The sequence below is a fragment of the Hydractinia symbiolongicarpus genome, chromosome 1, assembly GCF_029227915.1.
Source record: "Hydractinia symbiolongicarpus strain clone_291-10 chromosome 1, HSymV2.1, whole genome shotgun sequence".
Classification (NCBI taxonomy): domain Eukaryota; kingdom Metazoa; phylum Cnidaria; class Hydrozoa; order Anthoathecata; family Hydractiniidae; genus Hydractinia; species Hydractinia symbiolongicarpus.
In genome coordinates, this window is record NC_079875.1 from 10602552 (window position 1) to 10622409 (window position 19858).

General features: G+C 33.2%; 3 protein-coding genes across 4 annotated transcripts; 1 reads left to right on the forward strand and 2 right to left on the reverse strand.

Moving 5' to 3' along the window:
• The first annotated feature begins 404 nt into the window (after positions 1-404).
• On the forward strand, positions 405-2730 carry LOC130637799 (apoptosis regulator Bcl-2-like). The gene is made up of 2 exons (XM_057446956.1): positions 405-1056; positions 2152-2730. The coding sequence occupies exons 1-2, from the start codon at positions 619-621 to the stop codon at positions 2272-2274; spliced, it is 561 nt and encodes a 186-aa protein (XP_057302939.1). The 5' UTR covers positions 405-618; the 3' UTR covers positions 2275-2730.
• A 5445-nt stretch (positions 2731-8175) lies between these two features.
• Positions 8176-11312, reverse strand: LOC130637867 (probable ribosome biogenesis protein RLP24). The gene is made up of 6 exons (XM_057446962.1): positions 11152-11312; positions 10436-10549; positions 9645-9717; positions 9119-9182; positions 8632-8711; positions 8176-8314 (listed from the first exon to the last, which is right to left on the reverse strand). The coding sequence occupies exons 1-6, from the start codon at positions 11230-11232 to the stop codon at positions 8244-8246; spliced, it is 483 nt and encodes a 160-aa protein (XP_057302945.1). The 5' UTR covers positions 11233-11312; the 3' UTR covers positions 8176-8243.
• Positions 11313-11512: 200 nt separating this feature from the next.
• LOC130637815 (KAT8 regulatory NSL complex subunit 2-like) lies at positions 11513-18881 on the reverse strand. Of its 2 annotated transcripts, XM_057446959.1 has the most exons (7): positions 18859-18881; positions 17773-18107; positions 17443-17544; positions 17073-17195; positions 15007-15252; positions 13855-13999; positions 11513-12468 (listed from the first exon to the last, which is right to left on the reverse strand). In XM_057446959.1, exons 1-7 carry the CDS (start codon positions 18864-18866, stop codon positions 11574-11576), a joined length of 1854 nt encoding a protein of 617 aa, XP_057302942.1. In that variant the 5' UTR covers positions 18867-18881; the 3' UTR covers positions 11513-11573. The 2 variants fall into 2 exon arrangements, with proteins under 2 accessions (XP_057302942.1, XP_057302940.1); XM_057446957.1 differs by lacking the exon at positions 18859-18881 and having other exon boundaries at positions 17773-18211.
• Positions 18882-19858: the final 977 nt, after the last annotated feature.

Consider the following 19858-nt stretch of genomic DNA (forward strand, 5'->3'; position numbering starts at 1 on the left):
TTGTGTTTTTACAAAACGATCTGGGCACAAAGTAATTTTCCCCTGTAAATTATAGTAATTTTTTTATTATGGTAAATAATGTATAAGCAGCACTCCATTGCAGATGCTTTTTTAGTTTTATGTTTTTTTTGATATATTTTTAACAAACTAAAATATTTTTGTAGTTTGTCCACATGACTTTTTACTCCATCTCGGGAGAAAATTTTATTCATAATTTTTAAGTGTACTTTCGTTTTTATTTAATTTCCCCAAATGAATTAAGTAAAATTACTTGCTTTCTATTCGCTCTTTCGAACGAATTAATCAAAACAACAAAGAGCCAATGAAAACAATGAATAGTAATATGTATTAGCCAATCAAATTCGAGATTGAATAGATAATATAACAGACAGCTGTATAAAGGTTGAACGTAGTAGGTAGTACTATAAGAAAAAAAACAAAAAAAAGTTCAAACTTATATATTATAGGAAAGAAACTTTTCGAAAGAACTTAAAGTTTTCTGACTGTTGTTGTAATATATATCGACACTTGACTATCGACGTACAATCTCGCGCTACGGTAAAGAGAGTTGGTTTATTTCTAAAGTGGTTAAATCTAAAGACAGAGTTTTCACAGATAATGACAGAGAAAATCGAATTTGACGACACTGGAAACGCGAATAATACCCCTGAAGGTAAAATCGCTAGAGAAGTCGCATCGCAATACATTGCCAAGAAAGTAGGCAAGCCAATAAAGAACATAGCACTGCGAAAAGAAGTCGAAATAATGTTGAGACTGACCGATGAAATAGATAATATGTACGACTTAGCCAACATGTGTAATCGCTTGAATGTTAGCAACGAAAACGCTCATTACGTGTTTATGGAAATCGCTGAAGAAATATTTCAAGAGGGAATAAACTGGGGAAGAATTATAGTTTTATACGCATTTGCTGGCAAATTAGCGCAACATTTTAAAAGGACAAATAACGAACAACTTGTTGATAAAGTAGGCAGTTGGGTTGGAACTGCTGTTTCTAAAAAATCTATGTGGGTACGGGACTGCGGACATGGATGGGTAAGTTTTAAATCTTTTTTTATTTATTTAAACCGTTATTATTCTATTTTTATTTCCGTGAGTAAACCCCATGAGTTATGGCCTGTTACGAATGGTTTTTTTAACGGTTGACGAAACAGTATGGAAAAGTGTCCTTTCTTTCAACGGCCAACCCACTTTACTTTGGCAAGCTCTACTGTTAATAATAGAAAATCGAACAGATCAAAGTTGTTAAAAAAAATATTCTCCGGTCGGTTGTTGACAATAAAGCGATTAAAAGATTTAAAAAAGTTTTCTTTAACATTTTTTTCAAAAAAAATAACAGAAAGTCCTTAAGTAAACTATTTTTTCTGTTTTACTCGCTATCTGCACGAAAACACTTTAATTTAACGACACGACACAACGTCAAAACGACACCACAAAAAATGTCGTCAGATTCCGTGTAAATTCCGATTAAATAAATTCTTACAGAGTTTTAATTCATGAAATATATAAAATACGTTTTGGAAAATGGTTTAACTAACAACATTATTACAAGTTATTTTGTTTTCTCCTAAATCCAGAAAATGACACAGAAACTTAGACTCATTAAGGGACATCTTAACACATTTAAGGACATCTTGAAGCCCACGCTCTTTTTCCTGACATCATGAAATGAATGAACCATTACACACCTCTTTCGAAATTGTCACTATGCCAACGTAGTGACGGAGAATTTTCTGACTTGATCGGGTATCAACATTGTCTCGATTAACCAACTGTTATTATTATTTTTAAAAATTATGAATCACATTTTATTTATTTATAAGTTCTCAGTTTTCGGTTTAAAGTTCACTTAAAAATTTCCGCACATTCCCCACAGAGAGAAATTTTCTTTTGATAAAAATAATTGATATATTTGTGTTTGTGCTTGAACTGAAACAAATTTAGTTTCCAGTGTTAAATATAAAGCTTGAAAATAAAAAATAATCATAAAACAGGTGTTTTTGCTATAGGTAAACCTAAAAGGAAACTGTTGGACGAATTTTAAAATCGGGACAGCAACTTCAGACTCAGCTCTCTATTATAAAATATTGAAGCTTTTAAGTTAAACGTTTAAAACCTTTATTTCTTTAGACTGGATTTATTCAGGCATTTGGTGAATCAAAAGGTGAGAATGAAAACAATTGGTTTCAAGGTATGTTTGCGGCTACCATTGGCTTTGGTACTCTTGCAGCAGCGATGCTAATCAAAAGCTAGATGTCCAACATTAAAGGATCACATTAATGACATCTTTCGTCATCTCTTGGTTATTCTTCACACTGTTGATAATGCCGGTGGAATGTCAATTTTACAACATTCCGTAAGTTGATATTACTGGCATGTGGACAAAAAAACATGTTGATCGATACGTTTTGTATGGTCATTTTCTGTTAGCTGAAAGCTATTGCCTGTAACCGCGTAATTGTTTGGTCATAATGGTAACACTATAGCTAAAAGCTATTGCCTGTAACCATTTAATCGTTTGGTCATAATGGTAACACTAAATTCTATCCTACTTCTTGGCAATAAGAAAAGCAAAGAAGATATTTATTTCTTTACTATATTTTATTTATATCTTGTAAAAATGTCGATAAGAGAATATTGTAAATATGTTTATTTTAATAAATACAGATGTTTTTTAGTTCAAATAAAAGATCAGATAATTTAAAAATAGCTTGGTTGTTGTTGTTGTTTTTCGTGTGAACGCCAACTGTGTTTATATAAGAAAAAAATTAAAGGGTGCTCTTTCATTTATCATTGGATAAGTAGCCATGTTTACGCCTAAAAGTTGCTCGTGAGAGCTTAAAAAGAATGAGGTTCTTCTCATCGCAGTTGGCAATAAAGATATCAAATAGTTAAGATTACCGACATGAAGAAATACAAGGCTTTTTTGTTATTCTTTTTTTGTTATTTTTCATCTAACTAAACAGTTAAACTGTCAAGCAAAGTTTATTGAAAAGACCATCTACAACCTCTTGCCCAGGACCCTAATTGAATAATGCCGATACCAATAGGAACTGAAGAGGCTACTGTGGGTAAAAAACTAATTTGACGATTTGCATCACCACCAACCTCGTCCCCAGGTCTTTTTTCTTTTTCTGATAATCTTGTAAAAAAAACTCTGGGGACGGGGTTGCATCACCACAGCATTTAATCAGCAATTTTTCGTGGGATTTTATAACGATTTTTAAATAAACGCGTTTTAATTTTGTACATAGATACGTAGGAATTCCTTATCTTAAAAAATATTACAAAAATGCAATTAACAGACTCCATCGTCAATTGAATTGTATAATGCGGTCTTAACCTAATTTTCTGGGAATGTATCACTTGTTCATATTGAACAAAAACGTTTTGATAGTCAGTGGTAATTTTGAAAGTTTTGTACTGTCAACAGGAGGGAAAGCAAATTTATATCACGCATGCAGTTTTTTGAAACATTTTCTATCGCACGGTATTTTTCTAACCTCGTCCCAGGGCTTTTTTCACTTTTTAATAATTGCCTTGCCTTTATTAAAAAGAGGAAAATAATCCTAGGTAAGAGGTTAGGTATTGTTCTTGTAATCAGTGGTATCTACCACGGGTTTTACATTTTAAACATGCCGATTTTTTACAATTCACATTTTAATAGCCTGTTAAGACATGCAGTTTGACTATTAGCTGAATTTAGGTTTATGTGTTGTGGGTAGTCCATCATGCTACCGATATTTCATAGCGGTATTTACCGCATGACAGTTCGCGTGGTAGCAAAGTAAAAACGACCAAAATTTCATAACAGAATCATTTATACTTGATCAAAACGACCACCCTTATTCGCAGGGCTTTTTTGCAAAGCTATTCAATTTCGCCACAACTCCTTGTCAAACTTAAGAGTTGAGACCACCCTCGTCCCCAATTTTTGTTTTGTTGCCTTTTTGATATCAGAAAAGGCGGTAAAAGAACCCTGGGGCTAAATGTGGAAGCGGGACTGTAAACGCAGTTAGTCAAACATTAAAACAAAAAGAAAGGACTTAGTGTGCAAACTACAGATTAGTCTGGGATTTGGTAAGAAAATGCATTTTTGGTAAAGTTAACAACAGGCTAAGATTGTCTAAATTGTAAACATTTGTTAAAAAACTCCTTGGTTTATAATTTTGTTTTTTTATTTTCCTTCAACACAACAACTATGTTTAAATAAGTTTTGTCGCCGCTACAAATATTTATGAATTGTTTATCAACCTTCAGTAATACCTAGCAATAATCTCGTTACCAAGACTTCTTTTTCGATTTTTACTTGTTTCGCGTCAGCATGCATATCAAAATTAAAAAAAACTTCTGGGGACTTGATTGTAAGCAGTAACTTTTTTAAAATGTAAAGAAAATCGAGGTTGAGATATAAAAGCAAAGGTTTTCCCATTCCTTATTCTTTCCAACCCCTCAGGGCATCTTGTATTTTTTCTGGCAACAGGACAGCGAGATATCGCCGTGCTGATATAAAAAGAGACAAAAGGCATTGGAAACAAGGTTGACTTCTTCCTCACTACAACAATTTCTACATCCTTTCAAGAAACATAGCGACATCATAATCGGAATATACATATAAAAAGCACGCATAAATACAACCTCGTCCCCGAGCAACTTTTTACGTTTGTATAAAAAAGCTTAAGGTTCTGGGTCCGAAGTAGGCATAAAAAATGCATTATGACCAACTTCGTTCCTATCCTAAGGAATTTTTAACATTTTGATGAAAATATCAAATAGGCAAAAATCCCTGGAAACGAGGGTGGCTTTATGACTGCACACAGTATGACTTTGTTTCCCAGTTAGAGCATCTATATAAAAGTACTAAGGAATGTTATAATGACCATTTAATCTTATAGTTCAAGCAGTATATCCTTGTAACGTTTCCTAATGTCTGATAAGTGCCAAGGAAATGATGCTTTGTGCCAAAATACTTGAATACCCGAACATGTCTATAATAACTTTTTATAAATTTTTGCATCATGTTTGTGGTCGGATGTAGATGTGACTTGTGAACTTCGTTTTAGTATGGTTTTAGTTAAAACAACAAAAAGAACATGGAACCAGAGATGCGTGTACGTTTCTTAAAGAGCTCCTACACATAAACCGTTTTACTTTATCAGACAAAATTTGCTGGCACAAATTTTAGTCGGAAAGATTAGACTATTTGCCACTTGGGAATGTTTTGTTAACTTTTGAAAATTCTTCAGTCACTTTTCATAATCTCTTCAAGGTTTGAAGTTCATGTACTACATATAATTCGTCGAGCAACATTTTCTTGCGCATAAAATGTTTCGTCGGACAAAATATTCATCAGGTAGTAAAAATTCCGTCAATTTTGTCCGACATGTTCTTCTCCGATAATTTAGACACACACGATATACTTCGTCAACGTTCGTAAGTTTTCCTGAAAATCTTGTACTTGCTTTTTCCATTTTCCATCCATATTTCATAGCTTTATCAACCTCATCCCCGGACCTTCTTGTCTCTTATCCAGGCGCTGCGCTTTTGACACATCTGAAGAAAAAATTGACATACTGTCCGATATGCAAAAAGAGAAACAGGTCCTGGTTTTAAATTGGACAGGTTCATGATATTCCTAACCTTATTTTCAAGGATTCTTAATTTTTGTTTTAATACACTTTCTACATAGCTACATGAATGAGTTTAAATATATTCTATAAACTGTACACAAGGGAAGAAAGACTGGAAAGCCTCAAAATAAAGAGCGCAAACATGATCCCCTAATATCTTGTCTTGTACAACTGCGAAACGAACCAAAAAACTCGAGGCCACGCAACACCCTTATTCCCAAGATTTTCTGTCTTTTTGAAACAAGAGAACACGGCAAGGACGATACACAACTGAATCATAACGCATCAAAACAAATGCCTTTTCTTTTCGATTCGATAAAACACACAAATTTCAAACAATTGCTTATTTTCTTAGAACGAAACATGTGTCAAAAGCAAGTCAGTCTTTGCATCTTTCATTTATTTTCTATCACAACAAGATGTTTATTGAGTTAAACCTCTGTCATCTAACCTCCGTGGGCGGTATAATACATGACTGCTGATTCAGCAGTTTTTTGCATTCTTTTTATAATTCTAAAAATCAAAGACTGGTGATTCAGCATTTTTTATTTACATTGTATTTTATATTTTAAAAATCTCAGAAAGATGATCTTTCAAGTAATAATGCTCTTACTACTGTGTTGACTCGACTAAAAGAAGAAAAGAAACCCTGGGAACTAATTTTGTCATACGCATCAGTCATACCTCTTTCCGCTTGAAATTGAATTGAAACAACAACCTGGGCCCCAGTATCTTCAGATATTTCACTAAAATGATTAAAACAGACTGATGTTGTTGACTGTTTGTTATACCTTGGGACGAGGTTGTCAAAAGTTCTGTAGCAATATTTGTTTATATCAGCTCTACATGCAGATAAATAAATGGATATGAATAGCTAACACACTGGTTGAAAATATCTGCGGAGGAGTTTGTTATTTTGTTCAACAACAGTTTTTATTTATCAACATAAATGTTATCCGGGGAGTGCACTCTAGAAACACCTTCCGCTATTATCGTGATATTTACATCAGATATATATTAACTCGTCCCCAGATCTTTTGTTTCGATGATATGAACACAGCTGTGTGAAAAAGAAAAACAGTAATAAATCGACAAAGAGAATCAAGGCTAAATAATTTTATACTGTTTATACTGTTTATCCTAATAATGTAAAAGAAAGGAGTTCTTTTTAATTAACAAGACTGAAAATGAACGGAAACCCTTTCATAATGTTTGTAATGTTTCGGAATGTAATATCCAGAAGTTACTTTGGACTCTTCGTCTCTGCGTATTAGGAAATGAGGACGAAACAAGCTTATAAAAAATGAGGTTGACTCCACATTACCAACCCCTTTTAATCATGTAGATATGTAATTAAAATACGAAGGTAACTCTGCGTTAGAAGCGGGTTACCGCGAATTTTTTAAATGCTTTTGGTTCTATCTATTTATTGCATTCAATACTACTAGTTGGTAGCCTGTAAATAAATCCACGGGTTCTTCTGTTTATATTGCGTCTCCGTACTTGCGGTACCATTTTGTGGGATAAACAGACACGGCATTATTAAAGAGATACGCATACTATGCGAATAGCTCTGCCATAGGAGTACTGAGCACTCTGGTCACACGTAGTAGATCGCCTGTGGCCTATTTTGGTGTATTATAGCCTTCTTCTCGCTCCTGCCATTTTTTACCTCTTTAGCTAACATTTTTAACATATGCAACACTATCTTTAGATTATACGATATAATAGCTTAAGATTTGTATTTTATTAAACTGTAAATTCTTCAATGGCGAAAAAAGGAGGAAAAAAAAAGAAAAAAAAAGTGTAATGAGTTTCAATACTACGAATCGAAAGATACGCGGTACAAATCCCACACTAGCCCAACTAACGAGCCGTGATACAGCGAAACAAGCTTGTCCTGGGATGTGTGTATATTTAATGTTATATATAAAATAGCCGATTTGCGCACGCTTATACACGGACCAGCCCAAGTTGTTACAATAGTACGGGCCAAGCCAATTAGTTGTTAGATTAGACAGAGGTAACAAAGTGAACTAAAAATGAAATTACTTTACCAAGTGATCTGATACAGTAAACCTTGTGGCCCAGGGGGTTGACAAACTTAGATTCAGTTCCGAGACAACCCGCCTCAAGTAATCACTCTACTACCAATTTGAATTAGTTGCCACATCCTCACTAGTGCGAGTATACTTTTACCTGCTGATGTCATAATTTTTACAATTTTTAGGCAAATAAAAGTGCTAATGTATTAGATCAACTTGTATGGTCAAATAAAAAAAGGTTCGCTAAAATTGTGGAACAATGCTTTGGATGTTTTGACTTCCTCTGAAATTGTGAAATAATTCCTAAAAATGTCATAATTTTACCTGAATTTTTAAAACATTTCTAAGAATGTTATATTTATCCCCGAAATTGTAAAACCGTGTCTAAGAAAATCATAATTTTTCCCGAAATTGTGAAACAATCCCGAAAATGCTTCAACTTAAAGAATCCCCCAACTTACCAAAAACATCGCATCATGACGAGTAAAAAAGACAAATTTTTTTAAAGACAGCGTTACTACATGTGTTAAATACAAAACTACGACAGTTAATCCATTTCCATTTGTTGTTCTGTTGTTGTGATTTCTTGCGTGAGTGCAATTTTTTGTTTGCGTACCACTAAAAAATAATAATATAAAAATGCATAGAAGAATCAATTAATAACCTGTATACACCTGCCATTTTAAGTAGACAATCAGTCAGTATTTAAAGAAAAAAAGAATTAGCCAAGGAAAACAATGAAGTGTTAATTACGTTATGATAGAGAAGCCAAAATCAAGTCACTCCAATATTTTAATTTTTTCTTTCTTTTTTTCCGGGTTTTTGCAAGATTTGTAAACATAACCCAAATATCCAATATTTTCTTAAATATCCATAATATTTTAACAACGGAGCGCAGAATTTCAATAACAACCGTTAAAAAAGTAAACACTAACCTGGGCTTTTTATCAAGTTGATGTTCGTCTGTACTTCTTTACGATCTACTTCTTTTGCTAATGTTCTTGCTTTGTTTAACCTAAACGGGGAATACAATCAAAATTATCCCTTCTACAACAGAGAAGCATAATAAATACTTAAAGACACATCCAGTTTAGAAACTGCTGTCGTTAGACCTTCCGTCTTCACCAGTGTGCCGCTATATTATACTCGAAAACGTCAGTGTTAGTGTAGCTAAATGGCTTGCGACTTGAAAAATATTTCCTAAAAATTTTTGAGAATTGGAGCGAGATTTAACTTGTTTACCACCAAGCACTTTTTTACCCCAATGTTTTGCTTTCCTCGGATCAACGTCACTATTTTAATTGATACCCCTATAGTAAGGATATGAAATGTGGGAGAGGTTAAAACATTACTCAAAGAATTTAGGTTTAGAAAGTGAATATATAATTAAACTTCGAGGTAAAAGGCAATAAAGGTTCAAACCTATTTTTTATGAAATGATTTTGTCGTTTTGTTTTGATTTCTTCAACTCGCTTTATAGCAGTCACTACAATTGAATGACAAATAATAATAATAAAATTAATCAACACCATTCATTATCCAAAGGCATAGTACACAACTTGACTTTACAACACATTGAGATAATGCGCTAATTACATTCTTAAAAGCTCCACCAGTAAACAGCCGCAAATTTCTACACATTGAAGAAAGATGTGTTACAATTTGTGGTGAATCTGAACTTAAGAATTTCGCAAATCACAAAAATGATTTGGTTAAATTGTAAAAGCAATCTTGCATTCTGTGAAAAGGAATTAGACCTGAGTTGAAACCTGGAAGAAATATATATTATAACACCCGTATACGTCTTCTATTTGTCTGTCTTTCTGTCACGCAAAATCGTAGCTTAGCTGTGCAAGTAGCGAGACGCACGCAATGCGGTATAAAAAGGACGGGCGAACCCGTGGATTTTCCCACGGGCCAACGACTAGTATTACACAAAAATACATACCTGTTTTAGACCAGAGTTCTCTATCGTATTTTAATGGGACGTTTCTTTTCTTTTCAAACTCGAACGAGGGATCCTAAAACAACACCATTTTTTGATCTTACAATGTTTTTACTGCGTAATGAAAACACTTTGCAGAGTTTGCTATAAAGCTTTTGTTAAGTTATTCACTGATTTTTCTAGATTTCCTGACTATTACTGTAGAACCAAATTTTAAAATAAAACTTCATGTTTCAATTCTCTGTTTTCAAGTTTATTTTGCCTACATACTTACAAAATTAGGAGCTCTGGATTGCCCTAAGAAATGTAAATTAAAGTGCAAGCATATTGATAAAACATTCTCAGTATTTTGAAGAATGAAAATTGTTCTGTCTGGCCCTTTAAAACTAAAATTCCAGACATTTTTCAGATATATATCAAATAAATGATTGATAATCCCGATTTTTTTACGAGGTGGACACATTTGACAAGAAAAAATGCATGTAAGGATGAACAATTTTGGAAGATTATTTTAGAAGAAATCAGCATTCTTGGTGCAAAAGATTAAGAAGATTAGGGGCGGTTTCCCAGTTTCCCTGACGTTGCCAATACTTTAGAATTACCTTAAACATTCTGACTGTCATGACATTACCAACAAAGTGGACAACATGGTGGAAAATAATTTTGAATTCTAAGAGTTGTTAAATTCTTTACGATAAAAAACACTACAAATAACCTTATTTCATTGGGTGTTGGAGAATTTTAGAACACTAAAATACAGAAGAGTATATTTGAGTATGAAATAAGTTTCTCACCACGGTAAGTTCTTTTCCATGAGATTTTCTAAACGCTTTCGTCCATCGCACCTTTCGGGGGTTTCTCTTCATTTTAAAGGCTTTGTGACATTTTCGACGACAGAACTGGAACGCCTACAATAACAAAGTCTTCATATTAATGAGCTGAAAATTAATTTTATAGCAATTTATGTACTCAAACAACAGCGATTGATAGTTATTTTAAAATATCGAAGTAATTTTTTTCTTGCCGCTCATCCATCTCATATTAAAACAAATCCTTATTTTGTTAATTTAAAGATTCCAACGCAAATACTCATGTAGCAACATCTAACGTATTTCTTCCTGTTGCCAGCAGGAATAATAAACATTGTGTAGCAAAGAATTGCGAAAGGAAAATATAATTGATATACGTTAGTTCTCTTTCGACCCAGCATAATTTTATTGCAGTATATTATTATTCTTTACCCCAGCCTCTTCAGTTCCCATTGCTTATATTGGTACTGTCAATGAGGTTGCTGCATAGCGTGTCCTAATTCATTCAAAGCCCTTATTTATGCTAAAGAAACCGTGCAAGCACAGCAAACTCTCGAGTAATTAATCCCTTAAGATATCGACCTTATTCTCATGCTGAACGCTATAAGTAAAAAAAGTAATGCACTTCTTCTAAATAAAATAAAAAATCATGATGTAAAAAAGAGAGTTTCAAACGAAATCCCCTAAAATATTTGTCATACCTTACTGTCATTTCGAACAAATCTTATTCCATGTCCGGGATAGACTGATGATGAACAGAAATAACACTTCTCAATACGCATGTTGTGTTGCTATGGCGACAGATTGTTGGTTGTTGTTATTTTTTTGTTATTTTTTCTGCCTAAAGGAGATGCATATAAAGAAATAGGCCTAGAAAAATTTTTGGATACAACAAAACTTTTTTTTTCAAAAAAACCTTTTGTTGCTATAAATAAAGGACAAAGATTAAGTACTTATAAAACGATGCAAAACAAACCGAAGAAAACATATCCATCCACACACTAAAACTCCCTTATCCACACACAAAAACAGCGTTTTTAAACACGAAGTAAGACCAGAAACTATAAATAGTATTTTCTTTCAACAACTACAATGAAATTCACATTAAAGAATGTAATTCTTTTTATTGCTGGATACTGGAAAGTGAGTCCACAGCTTCATTAATTTCATTTCGAATTGATGCATCCAGCACATCTTTTACTATATTCTGTTTATCTAACTCGACTTTAACTACAGTTGATGCTTCTAACTCATTTTTTGAGGATACTGATGTCTCTGATACAGGTTTTGTTGGAATCGACGTATCTACCGCGTCTTTTACAAGAATTGATGCATCTGGTCCGTCTTTTACAAGTACTGATGCATCAACTCCGTCTTTCACTTGAATTGACTTATATAAACTGTCGTTTACTGGAGTTGAGGTATCTAACATTTGGATTGATGTATCTGCTCTGGATTCTGCTTTGGTTGCCGGTTGCACTGAACATATATCAACATGTTCTTCAGTATGAAGGGAATTCTTTGCACTTAAGCAACTTAATGCATCCGGGGCACAACTGGAAGATGGAATCTTTCGAGAAATATCTATTTTTATATCTTCAGGAGAACATGATAAAATTTCAGCTAAGTTTGTATCTTCTTCTTTTATAGTTGGTGTAGTAACAGAACTAGACTCAGACTTCCGACTGGAAGTTCTTCGTGTTCTATGGAACTGCTCCTTCTTGTCCTTCTCCTTTTGACTAGTTTCTAACCTTCGTTTTCGACTTTCTCTTACTTTTTTTGACGTTTCAAAACTTTCCCAACATTTTTCAGAAGCACTCGGCAGTAAGTCACAATGCTTTTCACACGTAGAAGTGAAAATATTGGCAGGTTCAGAGCATTTTGTGCCAGATTTTGATTTAAAAGTACACGGGGAGAGCAAATACTGATCGGTATCACTTATGATATGGAGATAACAAAAATGAGAGTACGGCATTACTCTTGAAGTGCATCGCTGACCGTCTTTGATGAACTGACATCTTAAATTAAAAAAAAACACAGAACATGCATGTATTTGTAAATACACTTTTAAACCAGTTTATGGGAATTTATTGCCTTTAGGATGTTAATTTTCGCGAACTTGGCAAGTCCTAATTTTTGTAGAATAATAAAGTAATTTAATTTGCGAAGAAAGAATTTCATGACATTTTGTCCCTCAAAGTATACCTTTTTTCAAAAAGACTGGTTAAATTAAAATACATGCATAGTTCTGGGTGAATATTAATAATGAGAAATGATGTAAATCGTTTTTTAAGAAAGAAAACAATCCGAGTTTCGCGAAAATTAAAATTTCCTAAGGTACTACAAGAAACGAAAATAAGAGATCATTGAAAAATAGTTGGCCAGATTTCTAGAACATTAATCTTCACATTTAACCTATACGACTGCCTGTTTTAATACCGCATTTTTGCACTACATGAAAATGTGGGAATCAGCTCTTTTAAGTACGAAAACAATAATGCTAAGTGAACAAAATTTCGACTTATGGCAAACAAAATTGCATGCAGAATATAATTTTCACCTGACAAAAGGTTACTATTAACGCAGCTTTTGCTTTTAAAAATTGTTTCATAAAAACAGATAATTAGGACCTTTTTTATCACACCAAAAGGTTTCATGTTGCATTTACATGGGTTAGCCAATATCTTTTTTCAGTCAGTTTATTGCCTTTTGCCTATTATTCACTTTTTGCAAATTGAGAGTGTTTTAATAGTAGAACATGCAGAGACCCAAAAGCCATACTGGAAAAAGTTAACGTCTGTGTTAAAATATCTCCATACTGGAATATAAGATTACATGTTTCAGGCAACATAAGATTTTATAATGACATGACAAATTTTTTGGATGTGTCTGAATGTACAATAATGGTAGCTTTGGTTTGAATTTTCATACCCCAAAATGAGAATAACTAGGCCTCATAAAAGTTTATACCAACATGAATTTCCTTGTGGTACATATAACCATTCTCTCACTTCGGGTAATTTTTATAATTTGGCCATATAAAGTTTATGCCAGAATAAATTTCGTATTGGTACATTTTTTCTGCGTTCTCTTACCACTTACTTCATCCCAATATATTACTTAAAGAAAAGAGGTTTTGCTAAGGTATAAAGTCTCTTTGCGATACAAAACCTTAATATTTAATGGCATAAAAGTTGCTACATGAATTGTTTTCTTAATATTTTATTAAAAAATCGAATATGGCGTAGCACTAGTGATTTCGATTTCGACACAAAGTTGTAGATTTGGCGGATTTTAAAGGTAGTATTGTCTTTCTACTCAGAGCTATATCTGCTGACCACAAACCTGAAAAGGGATAGAACGTTTTTATCTTTTTATTGTATCAAACTAACTTTCGCTCATACCGTGGTAGGTCTGATCGTTTGTGGTGCAAGTAAACTCCTTTACTTCTTTTTTCTTTCATTTGCTTTTCAGCTAACAGTTCTACACCGCTCACACGTTGATAATTGGTGAGATGTACATCTTCCAAATAGTCATTTAACACGTTTTCTATAAAATATGCAGTCAATTTGTTTTAGCTGTTAGCTGTATTGTGTGAAGCTTGAAATACTGAACAAATTAAGCTACAGGATTGCGTTATGGGCAGCGGTTAAGGAGGTATTTACCTGTTGCTGACCAAGAACATGTATAGAATGATGTGCTTTTGACAAACGGTTGAAGGCATATGGGGACTTAGTTTTTTGATAATGCTATTGTCTGTTCTAAAACAAATGGGTTGACCCACCTTTATGAATTTGGTCCTAATTTGGTCTCAGGTAGTGCCTAGTTACTTACGCAGGACATGACGTTATAATTCCACACGTTTCCAAGTTATTTTATAGACTTTGTTAAAGAAAATTATAAAAATTATAATCGAAGACAGACAAACACGCATAAAGCACGTATTAATATAAGTTTGGTTATTCTAGCCTGAAGGGTTTTGTTATTAAAGATAAGACTGTGGTAAGATTTGAGTTACCATCACAGTATGTAGAAATATGGATATTTCAGCTTTATGGCGACTTAGCTGTGTACATTCTGTATTAAGAATACACATTTTTTACATAAAAAACAGGACAACAGAAACACTTAGATTACTCAGGTACTTCGAGCATTGATTGGTTTGGCAGGTCTTCTGCTTAATAGCGCATTAAATGTAAAGTTAACAAACATGCAGGTTGGTTGAAAGAAAAGTGGTCCACAAACAAAGTAACAACAGGCTTACAGATGAGCTTCAAATGTTTATAAAGTTCCGTATATGACAGCCCATCCTGACAGGCAAGAAAAAAAGGTCCACATTATACCTTGATTTTTAGGAACATTAAAAAATGCATGGGAATTTTTTAAGGGTACACTTTACCAGCTCCAATATCAATCTTTTTTCACTTAATTTCTTCAATTGTTGCGGTCTGTTGTTTATATTTTTTGCCTGTGCAAATGTGTGCGCATGTCTATTGTTCGTAATGCAACACCAAGCAACTTATCTATACAATTTATTAGTAACAATAACACGTTACCTGAATGCTTGTCAAAACCAACATTTGCTAAAACGAATGCATCCATGTCATATTCATTAATCATTTTCCGACGCTCCTCACGTAGGGTATAATTTAATCTTTTAAACTGTTGAGAATACAGGTAGCGTAAACGTGTCATTTTTTCTTTACATATACGAACACATTCTTCAAGAGTCCAGACCCCAGCATGATTTAGAGGATTTTCATCTTCACTATCCGTTGACTCGGCATCACTTGCTTGATTTCCTAAAGTTAGATAAAAAATACAACATTCATGCAATATGATAATATTTTAACAGTTTTTACAATCTTAAAACGTTTTTATAGTAGGGGATGTAATCTATAAAACTTGGCACAGTAACTGACTAAAACAGAAGTTATTCAACATGAAATAATTACTACTGATGTTATATATGGCATTTCCAAGAAAAAAATTTTCTAATCTTTTTAATTTACTTTTGCTTAATTTGCGTTAAAAATATTTAGGACAACTATAATTAGATCCAAATATGTAGTAAGTAATTTTATATAGCAATTATAATAGCATCAGCCCTCTGAATCCACGACGGCATTTGGCTTTTGCCGGAGTGGTTTATAGGCTGCACAAAAATAAAAGTACTCTTTCCAACTAAACTTTCTAGTTACTTATTTATTTCCTCAATCAAGTCTTTGTTAGATCATATGTCAGTCTTTTTCAGAAATATTTAAATCAAGTAACGTGTGGGATGTAAAACGCACATGCAAAGGATGTTACAAGTGCCATGTTGCGCATTTATTTTGCGGTAGAAAAGTGGGGGATGTTTTGAATTGTGAACCCTAAACACGATGATCGAGTGTCTACTTATAGCGACTCTCTCAATATTTACTTCCTTTTCTACATTTCCGAAATAGTATGCATGACTATACTGTCATTTTCATAATACAGAAACATTTTTTTACTGCACATGGGTTTCATTTTTAAAATTGTTTAAAAAACACTTGTACCATAAAGAAAAAATCCATTAAATTTGGACCTGCTGTGGTTTCCAATTGTTTTGTCAAATGAAAAAATTATCTACAATTAAATCCATGATAAAATGTCTGTTCCGCCTGTAAGTTGAGTTTTGCAGACTGGCCTTATCCATACTCCATCAGCGTTCACCTCCGCATTAGTTAAGAACCGCATGGCTGGATTTCTTTTCTTTGACCTGGTTACCAACAACGAAGGGCCCAGGCAAAAGAGATTTATGTCTACGTAGTTCTTTTAACTGAGTCTGGAGTCGGTGAATTAGCTAGGATGGTCAGGTTGGCTATGAATTGGCATGCTCACGGATTAAAAGGACCAGGACTATTCAATAATTCTGAGATCTGAAAGTGGAGGGTGTCCGACCAAGACGGAAATCTATCAGACGTTTTGTCCAACGAAAGTTTGAAACAAGCTAAAGAACATGCCCAGTCTCCCCAATAAATTTAATTAGTTAGTTTTGCTGTCTTTAAAATCTTCCACGACAGCAAAATTTTGCCGTCGTCACTTTTGTTTTGCCGTCGGAGGTGACTTAACGGCGGCAAAATTTTGTCATCGAACATTCTCGCTAATTCAGAGGGCTGTAGTATATATAATTACTATATATACAATTACAAACGTATGCGGGCAGGGGTGGATGCGAAACTGTAAAATAATTTCTCTGTCTAAAAATATATCGCTAAAACAATCACAGCACCAGGATACACAGGGGAATATAGCATTTATCTCCTGCTGGGAAGAAAAAATGAAGAGGGATGGGAACGAAAGGCATGGCCCTATATAGAGGTAAAAAAGCGTATTATTTGTAAATATTATCAAAACTTCAGAAATGCTACAATGAAAAAAAAATTTGAGTTCATGTTAGAATAGGGATTGGTAAAATGTCCTTGTGATAGGATAAAAATAAATATGGCTAAATAAATATGGCAAAATCACATCCCACCTCAAAAAAAATTATTATTTTTCATTAAAGAAAAAACTCTATTTAAAAGTGTTGCTTGCAAAATTTTTGAAAACCCTTTAGCTGCAATCAACAAGAATACGTAATTTTTGTAACACTAACCTAACCAAAGGCAATCAGTTTTATTAACTTGGACAGAATCGGTAAAAAAGCTATATTCCTCCTCTTCAGATGATGACTCTTTTGCAGCTTTCTTGCTTTGCGTACCCTGCTCTAATGCTTTTACTAAAAAAAACAAAAATCAAAAACAATCAGTTAATTGAAAGTTCACAAGACATTTTTTTTAATAGTGATACAAAGTTTATAGCTTTGTACATTAGTTTTGACATTGAGAAAACCAAAAGAGTACTCTTAAACCAACCAAGGAAAAAAGAACATATATATTTATTTAAATTGTTTTTAAATGTGTCACTTCTTTTAGCCTCATTGGAAAAAATCGCACTAACAATTTAATTCATGAAATAATACATACAAGCCTTTTCTTTCCTCTTTTTCTTCCTGTTTTTATTTCTGATTTCATTCTTTATCCTCTTGACTTCTTCTTCGTGTTGTAAGCAGTACGATCTTTTATCTCCTGATTGAATAACAAAAAAATTGTTAAGTTGTCAAAAATAAAATAAATAATAATCAAAATGTAGGGTGCTCAGTGTATAAACACAAAACAAAAATAATTTACTTGTGTCTCATATAGCCCATTTTAAATAATACAAACAGTTTGGTAAAAATATATCGTGATGACCTAGGGTTGGTCTCCTTGTATTCAAAACTGAATCTGCAAATAACAATAGATAAATATAAACACCTAATTTTGGTGCAGGATTAGCACATGGAACATTGTCCAGTCTTGATGTATAACTGCATTTTTTAAAAGGGCTACTTTTGTCTTCTAAAATGTGTTTATGACAAAACTCGAAGCCCTTCAAAGCTGTCGCTGTGCAAACACATGATGTTGACCGACACAACATTGCATTTGTTTTAGGTTGGATACTGTCAACAACTTTATCTTTTTCCTCTTGTACTGCTTGTGGTGATTCGATACTCTCTACACATGGTTTAAACCAAGTTTCCTCAACTGGTGGTGTTTTGTTTACTGAAGTAGTTTTGTCCGAAAACACTGAAGCCATCATATAGTGTAACCTAAAATAAAGCAACAGCGGGGCCATTCACATAACATGTACACACAAAAATTGCTAATATTAGACGCCAAAAATGTAACAAAATAATTTGTTGTATTAACATATTTGCAACAACTTTTTTTCTTATTTCTATACATTATCACTTTTTCTGAGATGGCATTGAATGAAAGATTTAGAAGATTAGAGAAAGAACTTTTTAGACTTTATTGATACAGTAAAGTTATCAATTATTAAAATGTCACATAAATTATACTGTAAGGCAAAAACCAAAGAATTCTGTGAATATTGAATTTTTTGCATTTCACAGATTAAATTTTTACAAGCTTTAGGTCCAGCAAGGGAACAGAATAGCCTGGGTAAAATATGCACATCTACCATCTATGCTCACACCCCGGAAATCCAAAAAGTTGTAAGTTGAGTCATTAATTTAACTTTGACTCCTTGTGGAACAAATATAATGTAAACTAAATTACGAAAAGTTAGACGCCATCTAATAATAACAATGTTAATGATGGAACATGAAAATCGGTTAAAATAATAATCTGTTATTCTCAAACATTTTCTTATTTTTTACTGATTTTTCTCCAAAAGACAATCATACTAGCGCTTCAAATAACGTTTTTAAACCTGATGATTGTATCATCGTTACTTCCGAAATCCCAGAGAGTATATACACTGTTCTAACAAAAAAAATCATTTTTGTTTTATTAAGAAAGAATTAACCAACAAAAACATCTATATTCAAAGCCAACCTGAACATCCAATAGCTAATTCAGCTTTCGCCGTCGACAAGCCATCATATTGTAAATTTATGGCAGCAATATTTTTCCGTCACAACTTTTTTATGTAAAAAGACAATCATTACAGGATAATTTCATAAGATTTTAGAAAAAGTGTGGTGCGCATGTGATCTTTAAAAATTGAATTTTGGAGAATCAAAAGTCAAAACAAAATTCCTTTACACTGTGCAGAAGCTGTTTTGACACGGGGAACATACAAAGAGCAAGTTCTATCAAAGTTCCCGGCTTAAACCTATGTATATACACAAAATTGCGAGTGAAGTCATTAATTAAATTTTTTTATTACCTGCGGAACAAACAACATTAAGCTATAAAGATTTTATATTTATTTTTTAATTATTTTTTTGAATTTAAAAGATAAAATATTGATTAGTTCCTATATATAATTCAGATGGCTGAAGTACATACAGAAATATGAATAGCATACCAACATAATGACGTGAATGTCCTAATTCTGTGACTTCACCGTTCTCGGTAACTTCCTCTTTTCACTGGCAACAATGGATGGCTATGACCTGATATCCTAAGCCTTACGTCTAGCACTATTACCATTTTCACTGGCATTGAAACTATAGTGCATTTACAGAACAGACAGCCTAAAAATTGCTGAAGTAGATCACAGATGAGAGAAATTTTTGTGCAGTGGGGCTATGACATTATAATCTATTGTTATCTTTGTAATTATTCATTAAATATCAAACAAACCTATATTATTATGAAAAACTAGACAAGCTGGAGAGTATTTTTGGAGAGTATGATTTCCGTCCAGAATCACAAATTGTTGCGCACTTGCCGTATATTTTTGCGCACTTGCGCAACTATTCGTGAGTATTTGCGGCCGGCAGCGCAAGTAATTGTGATCATTTGCGACCAATATTATGTATTTCTTATTTCTTATTTCAGGTTCTCAACATGCCTTGAACACGCAATTATCATGATTGCAGAAACTATT